At 43.8% G+C, this 13,041-nt stretch overlaps 1 protein-coding gene across 1 annotated transcript; it reads left to right on the top strand.

The window, feature by feature from the left end:
• The first annotated feature begins 280 nt into the window (after window positions 1-280).
• On the top strand, window positions 281-796 carry LOC133829144 (uncharacterized). The gene is made up of 2 exons (XM_062259042.1): window positions 281-455; window positions 568-796. The coding sequence occupies exons 1-2, from the start codon at window positions 316-318 to the stop codon at window positions 767-769; spliced, it is 342 nt and encodes a 113-aa protein (XP_062115026.1). The 5' UTR covers window positions 281-315; the 3' UTR covers window positions 770-796.
• Window positions 797-13,041: the final 12,245 nt, after the last annotated feature.

Raw genomic sequence — 13,041 nt, 5'->3', positions numbered from 1 at the left:
GATGTTTAGTCACTACACAGAAAGTACACAAAACTGAGGAAAGTAGTTTATTTTTTAAAAGATATTTTGTGATCATAAACCTTGTTTGATATTGACGGGATGGATACAGAATAGTTTTACATGCATTTGTTTCATCATGCTTGACTTCAATTGGTGTATCCCCATACTAAAACGTGAAAGTCTATTCATGTAAAATGGATCTAATTATAGATGGACTATGGCATTAAGTGCAAGGTTTCCATTAACTGTTTATATTGAACTTTGTGTTCTATACAGCCTGCTTTTTTTATTGCTGTATTTGCCACCAAAGAGTTTATGGACGTCCAACCAGGTACTGCTGGTGATGGGAAGCTACCAACAATTGAGGTTTCCTCTTGGCCAGTAGAGTCTAAAAGTTCAAGCCTTGTAGATGCAGTACTTTGTTATGTTGTAAATTCTGACAGTCATATCAATAAGTAAGTTCTCCTAGAGACATCCTTAGCCTGGTTTATCCCTCAATTTTTTTTTTCCGGTTGCTCTTTAAACTAATTTGTTACATATTTTGATCTGTTAATTTCTTTATCCCAGCAAACCCTTTGTGCTGCTTAATGTACTCAACTTTTTAAAGGCATTGTGGCAAAGGGCGGCTCAATATATCAATATATTGGCTAGGTTGAAAAGCTCTGAGAAGTTCTGGAAGCAATTGTCAAAATGCATTTCACTAACTTCTCTGGATTCTTTGCCTGATAGCCTGACTGAGATGGAAGCTCTAAATCTGGCATACAAATAACAGTGTCAATCTTCCATAATGGAAATAATGGCATATGACACACACACACTATCCAATCCAAGACTCAATTGCATTTACCAATGAAAATGATACCTCGTGTAAGGTATCTCAGTTGGAATGTGTCCTTATTTCATTTTTGTCATTCTGGTAATTAAAATGTGTTTACAGGAAAGTTTATGCAAAGGATGTTGCTGGTCCAATTCCAGACGAGCTATGGACTCTGACCTTCCTCTCCACATTGTATGAATTTATTGGACCTTTATAATTCTCGTCATAACATCTTTACTTGCAAAGTGGTAATGACTTAACTTAGTGCATATATACACTTGGTTTACTCCATGATCTGGTGTAGGAATTTGGCCCAGAATTTCTTGACATGCTCTCTTTCTCCATCAATTGGAAACCTCACTAAGAGGCAATACTTGTAAGCCAACCTAAAATTTGAGAACAAGATTTAATATGTTATGTTACTTCTTTATTTAACTTTTGTTGTAGTTTTTTAATTTGGCAAATACTAGGAGCTTAGGCATAAATGCACTGTCAAGGGAACTACAAAAGGAATTGGGACAACTTACTGAGCTATTAAGTTTGTAAGTTGAAGGCATTATTAAATTTCATATCCTGAGATTTCCTATGTCCAATTTCATCATATTATTGTCTTCTCCTTCATTGTTTAAGATATTGTTGACATTAATCTGTTGAAGTTTTATCCCAAAATATTATTAATCAGGAGATATTTAATGTGCCCAATGGGCTCTTCCATATCAAATATGTTTGTTCTTCACATACCAACATCAACAATAATATATAAATTGATAGTACTAAAAATACATACATGATACCAAGAAAGGAATCAGTGATATATAATTGGAGTTCTTTGTAAGATAGTGAAGTTCTTTGCTACAAATTTTAGATTTATTTGTTCTTTTCATATTAATAAGATCATCTATTTTAACAGCTTACTATCTTGCTTAAAAAAATTTCCATAGCATTTTTCTTGAAGTAATTTGTGATGCTAGATAATAACAATAAAATATTTCTTTGTTTATTTTGCAGATGTGACAAGCGAAATAGAAAAGGATACTTAATTTTGAAGGCTTTGTGTTGGGCAGCTGTAGAATATTTTGTGCTGAAAGTAGTAACTTTTCAATATGTTGAATATTTAAGACTACTTGAATACTTAAAAAACATTTTGTTGTTGATGACAGTGTTGAATGTTTTAAACTAATTTGTGGATTGTTAATACAATGTTGAATGTTTTTACTTTTTATTATTTGAAAATCATGTTCATTTGATGATGCTAGTATATATTAGAAAGCTAATTTTAATTATATAAATAAAAAAATAAACATATAATTGAATAAATTATTGTTATATAAATGAGTATTTAATAAGAATTTAAACTTATCTAAATATTAAAATAATACGAAAAAATGTGTTATAATATCTATTACAATAACACTTTTTATAAGTAAAGAATTTTGTTCTGCAAACTTCATTATATAACACAAAAAATGTGTAATACTAAAGTGAAGTATAACACAAAAAATATGTTATACTAAAGTGTAGTATAACACAAATTTATAAGTATTGAAATGTGTTATATAATCGACTATAAATAATATAATTAATAACTTATCTATTTATTAAAATAAAACAGAAAGTGTGTTATCGTTGACAGTATAATAACACATCTGTATAACAATGATAAAGTGTTATGTAAAGTACCTAGAACTACGATAACATAGTCGGTCATAAAACGTCAAAAAGTGTTATGGTATGTTTTGATAACACATTTTTGGTCTTATTAAAAGCATTTTTTCTTGTAGTGGACCCACGAGTCATAGAAGAGCCCAGAGCTGAACCAGTAGAGGAATTGGAGGAAGTAACGGTCATGAATGAGCCGTTGAGAAAGTTGAAGGTAGGGAAAAACCTTGTCGGTGACATGAAGGAGAAGCTAGTTGAGTTCTTAAAAGCCAACCTCAACGTATTCGCCTGGAGTCACGAGGATATGGTAGGGATAGACCTAGCGTTCATGTGCCACCATCTGAACATCGACCCGAAAGCAAGGCCGATGAGGCAGAAAATGAGAGCGCTAGACCCAGATAGATACGCGGCCCTAAAAGAGGAGGTTGACAAGTTGAAGGCGAATGGGTTCATCCGAGAGGAATTTTACCCACTATGGGTATCAAACCCAGTGCTAGTCCCGAAGCCCAACAGAAAATGGAGGACTTGTGTGGATTTTACCAGCCTCAACAAGGCCTGCTCTAAGGACAACTTCCCACTTCCTAGGATAGACCAGTTGGTAGACGCCACAGCGGGGATGAGCTACTTAGCTTCATGGACGCATATTCTGGGTATAACCAAATACCCATGAACCCCACTGACGAAGAGCACACTTCGTTCATAACATACAAGGGGCTCTATTTCTATAAAGTGATGACCTTTGGTTTAAAAAATGCAAGTGCCACTTATCAAAGGTTGGTGAACAAAATGTTTGCAAATCAAATAGGAAGGAACATGGAAGTATACGAGGACGATATGCTAGTGAAGACAAACAAGGCGGGGGAGCTCACCAGCGACCTCATGGAAATGGTCAACACCCTTCGAAGGTATAGAATGAAGCTGAATCCACTCAAATGCACCTTTGGAGTTTCATCAGGAATGTTCCCGGGTTTCATGGTGAATTCCTGAGGTATCGAGGCTAATCCTAAAAAAATCAAGGCCATGCTGGAAATGAGCCCACCACAAAGCAAAAAAGAGGTGCAATGCTTAACGGGGAGAGTAGTAGCCCTCAATAGGTTCATCTCCAGCTCTACTGACAAATGCCTCCCTTTCTTCAACATCCTAAAAGGGAACAAAAAGTTTGCTTGGGATGATGAATGCCAGGATGCCTTCACCAAGCTAAAGGAACACCTTGGAAAGCCACCCCTTTTGAACAAACCAGAAAAATGGGAGAAGTTGTATTTGTATCTAGCTGTATCAGAGCATGCCATAAGCGCGGCCTTGGTCAAGGGGAAAAAGAAGCACCAGCAACCTATGTACAATGTGAGTAAATGGTTGGTAGACGCAGAAACTCTGTACCCGGATATAGAGAAGTTAGCATATGCCCTGATAGTGGCTTCTCAAAAGTTGAGGCTCTATTTTCATGCTCATGCGATTGAGGTGCTCACAAACACCCCCCTACATCAAGTCTTGCACAAGCTGGAGACTTCGGGAAGGTTGTTAAAATGGTCAATTGAATTGAGTCAGTTCGACATCACATACACCCCAAGGACCTCAATCAACGGGCAGGTACATGCAGACTTTATAGTCAAGTTTGCAAATCGACCCCAAGAGGAGGGGGGAATAGAGGAGAATGAACCAGCGCATGAAGAGGAACGACACCCTGAAGAATGGAGCCTCCATGTAGATGGGGCGTCTAACGAAGGGGGAGTCAGCGCTGGCATAGTGATGACGGGACCTGAAGGGCACAAGATGTATTGTGCCTTGAGATTTGGATTCGAAGCTTCAATAATGAGGCAGAATATGAAGCGTTGTTGGCCGGCCTGCGGCTAGCTAAGGAGTTAAAGGTATCCCACTTGCATGTCTTTAGTGACTCCCAGCTATTAGTGTTTCAAGTGAAGGCGAATACCAAGCTAGAGGTCAAAAAATGGTTGCATACCTCACCAAGGTGAAGGAGTATTTGGATCAGTTTGAAAAATACACGATAGAACAGATCCCCAGGGAGCCGAACACAAAAGTTGATGCACTCGCGAAACTCGCCTCCACACGAGACGAAGACATGCTTGAGTCCATACCGGTCGAATATCGCCCCAAGCCAAGCATAGCAGAAGAAAGGATCAACACGGTCAAGAGCTCTGAGGAGTCATGGTTTACACCCATTAGGAGGTACTTAAATGATGGGACCTTGCCTTTGGATAAAAAATAGGCCCGCAAACTGATTTACAGAGCCGCCCAGTACACCCTAGTAGACGGAACCTTGTAGAAGAGAGGCTTCTCTACCCTCTCCTGCGGTGCGTTGATAAGGGAGAGGCATCAAATTTTTTACAAGAGATACACGAAGAGGAATGTGGAAACCATGCTGGGGGGCAGTCCACGACAAAAATGGCCATCCACCAGGGGTATTATTGGCCTACCATGGAGAAGGAAGCGAGTGACTTCGCGAGAATGTGTGACAAGTGCCAGAGACATGCGAATTACCCTCGACAGTTGCCAAATGAGCTGGTGAGCATGACCAGTCCATGGCCCTTCGCTGTGTGGGGGATTGATTTGATTAAGGCACTACCAATAGGAAGAGGAGGAGCTAAGTACGCGGTTGTAGCAGTCAACTATTTCACTAAGTGGGTGGAAACAGAGCCTTTTGTTAACATAACGGCTAAGCAGATCACCACCTTTGTCAACTAGTACATTGTTTGCAGATTTGGAGTACCTTAAAAGATTATATTTGACAATGGAACGCAATTTGAAGGAGGGATGTTCGAGGACTACTGCAAGGCAAAAGGAATCAGGAGGAGTTTCTCCGCAGTAGTACATCCCTAAGCCAATGGGCAAGTAGAGGCCATCAACAGGATCTTGAAAAGGAACTTGAAAACTAAGTTGGAAAAGTTGAAAGGGGCCTGGGTCGAGGAACTCCCAAATGTGCTCTGGGCCTACAGGACCACTCCTCGTTCCCCCACTGGGGAGACATCTTTCACCTTGCCCTACGGCTGCGAGGCTGTCCTTCCGATAGAAATGAAGATTAACTCCATCCGCATGCAAGCATATGATGACCAGGCTAACATCACAACATTGGTCGGGAACTTGGACCCGCTGGAAGCCAAGAGGGAAGGAGCACAACTAAGGTTATCCACATATCAGCAACGGGCAGCGAGGTACTACAATTCAAGGGTGCGAGAGAGAATGTTCAGGATAGGAGACTTGGTACTGATGAAGGTACTCCCTAACACGTGAGACCCGGGGGTAGGGATACTAAGGGCGAACTGGGTGGGACCCTACCAGGTTGCTCAGTGCATACCACCAAATACCTACAAACTGGCCCGCATGGATAACACCATTATACCTCGGGCATGGAATGCGGAGCACCTCAAGAAATACTACCAGTGAGACTTCTACACCCGTGCAAAGAAGACCTATGTTTAGTTTGTTTCCTGTTATGTTCACTTAGTAAGTAAGAATTAACGAGGCTACCTGGGTAACCTCCTAATTAGATGTAACCCTTTCATATGTATGTCATTGTAACCCACACGTTATGAATGAAACAGTTCGCCACTTTACGTGTCATTCTTCTTCCATATAGCACCCACCAAAGTGCATGCTGAATAAATTTCACCAAACACATAGGGGGTAGGACAGGAGGCAAAACATACAGCAGACGGGAGGATCCTAAAAAGGACCCCTCACATCAGAGGGATCCTAAAAAGGACCCCCTATCAAGAGGATCCTAAAAGGACCTCTTATATCAGGGCCTTAAACGAGGTCCTTTTATATAAAATAAAATGTGTGTGATGAACCCTTACAAACAGGGAGAAGACCTTGCAAGGCATCTCTTGAGTTCACAAGGATTAGCTACCCTTGTTAACATCAAGGAGGCCAAAAGATCTTACAAAAAAAAAAAAAAACTTCCAAATAAAGGCAGATGCTCCCACAAGAGGAAAGGCCTCAGAAAGAGCACCCACCAATAAGCCTAGAGCGACTACCAAGCCGTCTAGCCAAAAAGGGTCCTAAAAGAGACCCTTGCAAAAATAGTACTATGAATAATGACGAGAAGGACGCTTCTCGCAAGAAATAATAAGCGCGCACAAAAATATATAAAAGGATAGCTAGAACCCAAGGGGTCAATATATCCTTATAAGAACAATCAAGAGGCACCAAAAAAGGACCTATTGAACCCTTTCACATGGGATCCAAAGGACCTCTAGCCTGATAAATAAAAAAGGGGAACCTACCGAACCCCATCATACGGGCTCAAAAAGACCTCGAACACAGAGGAATAAAAGATGAATAATCGCATATGTATATATATAAAAAGAGAGTTTTGGTAACATAACAAGACTCGGAAAAAAGTACAAGTAAAATAGGGCTCGAACGAGCATACATCCAAAGTGGACTAACTGGCAAACATCATAAAATGATAATCTCAAGGCCTCTTGCCACGTTCGTTCCAACCAGCCACCCGGGCAACGACGTGCTCGCCAAAGGATGAGAAATCAAAGTTAGGATCCTGCCTCCATACGCCATAAAGGGCATGCTCTATGGACCTATACTCAATAACTGCCTTGTCCGCCTCTAAGGAAGCGACCCTCCCCTGCGACGCAGCTGTAGCAGCCTTGGTACCCTCAAGTTCGGCCTCTAAGGAAGTGACCCTCTCCTACGACATAGTCATAGTAGCCTTGGCACCCTCAAGTTCGACCTCTAAGCTAGTGACCCATTCCTGCAACATCGTGGCCTTGGCAATCGCCCTCTTCTTATTTTTTGATGAGGAAGAAGCTTTCGCCAAGGCCTTCTCTAGCTTAGACCTGGTTTCAGCAAGTTCTCTCTCGAGCTCTTGGACCTGAACTATAAGACAGTCCCTCTTAGCATTCGACGTTGAAAGGTTTTGAGCCGAGTCGGCAAACCGCTAAGCCACTGTATAGGTCTGCACAAGAAAAATAACAACAACAATGATAAGTAACAAAAAAAGGGAATAAAAAGGGATAAGCCCGACATAAGATGCATGAACTCACCCAAGCAGCGGAGCGCATAAGAGTCTCCCCAAGATCTGACATAGCGAAACTCCCAAGACCACTCCAATCAACTTCAGGGAGGTCTGTGGCGATCTGGACATACCGCTGCCCGTAAGAGGTTGCCATGCGACCCGCCCAAGGCGCCCCTTCTGAGCCAAGGGTACCTGGATGAGTAAGGACAGATGACCCGCTCGTCGAAACAGGAGGGGGCGCAGGAAGATCGGAAAAATGAGCCCCTGGTAGATCAAGAGGGGGTACATGAAGATTAGGAAAGTAAGCCCATGATGGACTGGGGTCGAGGGGAGCCTGAGGAAAAGCATCAAAGTCCTCAGGATAAGGGCAAACGAAATGCCCTAGTATGGCCTGTTGATCCTGGAAGTGGGAATCCATGTCAGGGTCTAGAGGGGCAAAAGGAGGGCATCCCCCGGGGGATGAAGATAGTTGGTGAGGTTGCCCGTGTCCAAGGGAGACTCCCTCTGGCACGCGCTCGGCCTCACCTTCATCCGAGCGATGCTCAGCCGAAGCAGCCTTCGTCTTCTTTGACTCGGGAATATTCCACAACAACCCTGGATCCGAAATCAGGGACAGCTTTTGAAAGTTGAGTTTTTCCACAGTGAAGAGGTATGTAGCCCTTTTCTCGGCAAGGTTAGCATTGATGAGTGCATTCATCGCGTCCGCCTCCGACCCAACAACTCCAGGTATGGCGAAATGCTCTGCACGATTCACACAATTGTCAACACAAACATAAGTTATAAAACAGTAAGTTTCAAAAAGAAAAGAAAAAAGGTGGCTTGAAGTACTTACTGGGAGCATAACGAAAGTGCTCACGAATAGAGAGGGGACCCTGCACAAAGAAAAAGTCCTGGTTCCAGGACCCCGGGTTGGACACAGCGCCCTCTATCAAGAGGACCGAAGTATTGGCTTTTTGTAGGAAATAAAAGCCCTTGGACTTAGGAGAGGGCATGAGATTGTACATGAAATGCACCTCTTGGGCTGAAGGAGCATGACAGACAAGTTCCATAAACGTGATGAAGAGGCAGCTCAAGGTCAGCTAAAGTGGAGCGAGGTCAAAATAATTGAGAACCGCGACAAAGAACTGGTGTAATGGGATTGTACCACCCGCCTTCAAGATATGCTCGCTCATAGCCACGTAGCCTGGATTTGGGCAGTCAGCCCGACACTTGTCCGAAGGAACGTATAATGCGTATTCCGGAGGAACACGGTAGTTCCCTACTATTTCCATCAATTTATTTTTCGAAACATGGGACACTAGGGAGGATGCCAATAGGGGGCAGTGTCTTGGTCATCAGCAGTCACCTATCGTTGCCCTCTCTTCGGCATATCTGCAAAACCAAAAGAAAAAGGTGAGGTGGAGACAGAACACTTTACCCTCCATTTTTTCTTCCTAGCAAGAGTCTTCCACCGAGGCACCAGTTGTGAAAGTGCTAAACTAGGGAAGATCGAAAGTAAGGGCTGAGGAGAAGACAAGACGGCCCCATGACAGTCATTAGGAAAGAATGGGCTAGGAGGCTCAGGCAAGAGATGTCCCTCCATAAACTTCAACTCCATCTGGAAATCTAAAAGGGTCACCCTAAGGTTCGCTACATGGTCGTTAAGGTCAAGGGGGAAAGGTACTCCATCTCCTCTCAACACCGAGTCTATTTCGCTCTCTACCACCCAAATTTTATGCTTAAGTTCAGCCATATGCTCAAGATGAAGAATACGGGCCTGCCTTAAGGTGTCGTGGTCACGGTAAGGATTTTCCTCAGGGGACTCTGAGTCTGAAGACAAGTCAACAAACTCGACCCCCAGAGGAATGTCGAACGAACCTTCACTTGCCATGAGACCTCGTCCTGAAAGCAAAAAGGGTTCACGAATAAATGAGAGGATTGCTACAAAACACAAAGGAATGGGCTCAAACCCTCTAGGTACAAACGCTCTAAATGACCCACTATGGGGTCTGAATAAAGGGGCATGCAACAGGATTAGCTCACGACAAGCTCAGGCCAAAATACCCCATCCCGAGTAGTGCTAATTTGGACCCAATGAACATAGGGAAAAAAGGAAATATACCTCAAGCAGGTAAAAGGAGGCCCTGTCGTGTTCAAAAGGAGGTTGAGGGACAAAAAGCACTGTCGCGGTCGAAGTGAAGCAAATGGTCGAAAGCACGTGTCTGCAAGAACAAAGGAAAAAGGTGTTTTAGTCCTCAAGTACCTGCATGGATATAGACATACAAAAAATGAACTCAAATAAAAAAAAAAGGATAGCAAAAGTGAGGTTGTGGGGGATTGAACCCCCTACCTCTTGAAAAGAGCAAGGATCTAAAAACCACTAGGCCAAGGAGATGGAGGGTAAACAATAGGCTAGGCATGAAGGCCTATTTATAATAATCAAAGAGGAGAGTCTACAAGAGCACCTAAAGGTCCTCTCCTAGACTGGGGGCAAGTGTGGATGCTCAAAATTCCACGCTTGTGATGGGTGTAAAACATACACATTTGGGTCTCTACCACGGAAAGGTCTCGCACAGCTGGACGCACCTCGCCTAGGCCAGCGCCTCGCACGCCCATGGCATCCTAGACGGCCTTGCCTCGCCCCGGCCATGTCACCAGGGCCTCGCGAAGAGTGGTCTAGCCTCGCGAGGGGTAACCTCACCTCACCTCGGTGCACCCAGCAAGGGCCTCACCTTGCCTCGGCACACCCAACATCCGCGAGGCCATCTGCAAGGCCTTGCCTCGCCTCAGCGCACCCAACATCCACGAGGCCCCTCTCGCGAGGCCACCCGCAAGGCCAAGCCTCACCTCGGCGCACCCAACATCCGCGAGGCCATCTCACGAGGCCATCCACAGGGCCTCGCCTCGGTACACCCAACATCTGCGAGGCCCCTCCCGTTAGGCCATCTCGCGAGGCCATCCGCAGGGCCTCGCCTCGCCTTGGCGCACCCAACATCCACGAGGCCCGTCCCACGAGGCCATCTCATGAGGCCATCTGTAGGGCCTCGCCTCATCTCAGCGGACCCAACATCCACGAGGCCCCTCCTGCGAGGCCATCTCGCAAGGCCATTCGTAGGGCCTCACCTTGCCTCGGCGCACCCAACATCCGCGAGGCCCCTCTCGAGAGTCCATCTCGTGAGGCCATCCGCAGGGCCTTCCTCGGCTGCGTACATGCTCCAGAATCTGCGAGGCCACTCCCACGAGGCTGTCCGCAGGGCACGCCTCGGCTATGCCCACACACCTGCATCCCCTATGGTATAAGTATATGCCCCGCTGATGAGGCCCTTCTTTACTTTCTAAGGTAGGCGTCACCAGGTGTGCACGACACCCACCTGCTTAGCATACTCAAGGTTGCAAGTACACTTATATTTCACAAAATGAAAAGGGGTTTGGAGCAGGGGCGTATCTTGAATACACGAAATAGAACTTCAAATACAAAGCATGTGCATGGGAACGAGTTGTACGACCAGGAGGAGCACAAGGGCGTGATTTTGGGGTCCGTACTAGACAAGTATTGGTGGTACAAGTTAGTAACAGTGGCGAAGGCACTACCTATACGTCGTCGACCATGTGTCAAGGTCGACACCACAGCCACCTGGGCCACTATGTCTGGTGCCACTACTCCGACACTCATACTCAATAAGTAGTGGAGGCATCCCCACGAACTCTGACCATGTACCAGAGCCGACACCACTACCCCTGAGACCACTCTCCTGACAGTGTACCCATGTACCATCTGGTCCCCTGGACCACAATGTATTAGGGGAAATTAGAGCCCACTATAAAAGGAACCCCACTTCCACTCGGAAGGGGGTTGGAAAAAACACTGTATCACTACACCATGGAAAATACAAGTTCATTTCACCATTTTCTTTATGCAACTATTCTTTGAGTTTCTGATTAGATCTTTGAAGTTTTTCATTTTATAAGCTCTATATTTCAATTTTTCTAACTTAACTTGGTTGATGAGTTCTCACCGTCAACAAAAGGGATAACTAGAACCCAAAGGGTCAATATATCCTAATAGATAGAATCATGAGGCACCAAAGAGGGACCTATTGAACCCCTTCGCATGGGCTCTAAAGGACCTCAAGCCTGATAAATAAAAAAGAGAACCTATCGAACCCCATTGTGCGGGCTCAAAAGGACCTCAAACATAGAGGAACATAGATGAATGATCACATATGTATATATATATAAAAAAAAAAGAGTTTCGATAATGTGACAAGACTCGGAGAAATTAAAAAAAAATAAGGCTCAAACGAGCATACAACCACATTGAACTGAACAACAAAAATTTAAGAAGCAAGATCTTAAGGCCTCCTGCCGTAGGCGTTTGTAACGACCCGAATTCACTAATAAGGCTTAAGGGCCTTGATTAGTGTGCCAGGATGGCGTGTTGGGATTTATGTGTGATTTTATGAGTTAATGCATGGTTATGATTTAAAGCATGTTATTTGGCTATTTGTTTAAACTGAGATGCATGGCTGTGTTTATTAGTATGCATGTAGGCCCGGATTGTGTTAGAAGGGCATAATTGTAATTTTGGCCATGTTGGGCATAACTGTATTAATATGTGATGATTGTTGAGACCACAGTGGTATGTGGGTATATCCGTGATTGGTAACTTTCGGCACGAGGCGATCCTAGAGCTGGATAGCGGGGAAAGTCACAACGGGGCATTATAATTGACTTTGGGCAAGTCAAGGAGTATTTTGATATTGCGTTATGAAAATAAATAATTTGAGATATATTTGAGGTTAGGATGTCTAGGCGGGAATACTGGGGGATTTTACCATTTTTTCCTCGGGGACATTTTGTTACCCCGAACCTTGAGGTAACCAGCTTAAGTTATAAAAACAAAACAAATAAACCATTTGGAGACTTAGAGAAACCGACCCAGCCTCCACCCTCTCCTCTTCTTCTTTCTCTCCTCCTTCTTTCATGAAATCCATAGAAATCTTAGGAGAAATCAAGCTTGAATTTCTGAATATTGATGGTGGGATTTGGAGGTTTAGCTCAAGAGTTAATCAAGAACAAATCAGGGTAAAGGTAAGCAAGTAATTCTTTTTCTCAAGTTAAATTTCTGAGATTTTGTTGGGTTGTGAATGTTTATGGATTTTTGATATTCAAGGTGGAGTTTGAGGCTTGAAACTTTGAAGATAGGTCATGGGATCCTTTGGGAAATGATTCTACAACTGAGGTAAGGTTTAAATTAAATTTTGATGGTTGAAATTGAGAATTTCCATGGTTGGTTTTGAGTTTTAGGTTTGAAATTTCAGAAATTTGGAATTTGGGATTTGGTGAGTGTTAAGGTGGATTTTTGGTGGAATTGTGTTGTTTAAACCATCCTAATGTTGTGATTATTAATTGGTTTTGAATTGGGAGCTTTGGGATGGCTTAAGGTGAGGTTTTAAGCTTGAAAATGGTGGGTTTTTCTGGGTTCGAAGGGTCGGGCCGCGTCATGGTTCTTGGAGGGCCGCGGCCCTTGAAGGCTAAGATGTGCTGAGGATGGAGGGCGGGCCGCGGCATGGTCCTTGTAGGGCCGCGACCCTTA

The sequence above is a fragment of the Humulus lupulus genome, chromosome 4 (assembly GCF_963169125.1).
Source record: "Humulus lupulus chromosome 4, drHumLupu1.1, whole genome shotgun sequence".
Taxonomy (NCBI): domain Eukaryota; kingdom Viridiplantae; phylum Streptophyta; class Magnoliopsida; order Rosales; family Cannabaceae; genus Humulus; species Humulus lupulus.
The sequence above is the reverse complement of the archived record's forward strand: the minus strand, read 5'-3'. Positions and strand labels throughout refer to the sequence as shown.

What these genes read in the sequence shown, in the direction of transcription:
- LOC133829144 (XM_062259042.1), top strand. Translation starts at nt 316, where the DNA reads ATGGACGTCCAACCAGGTACTGCTGGTGATGGGAAGCTACCAACAATT. An exon ending in TCTGACAGTCATATCAATAA is followed by an intron (nt 456 to 567) that starts GTAAGTTCTCCT and finishes TCTTTATCCCAG; the next exon opens with CAAACCCTTTGTGCTGCTTA.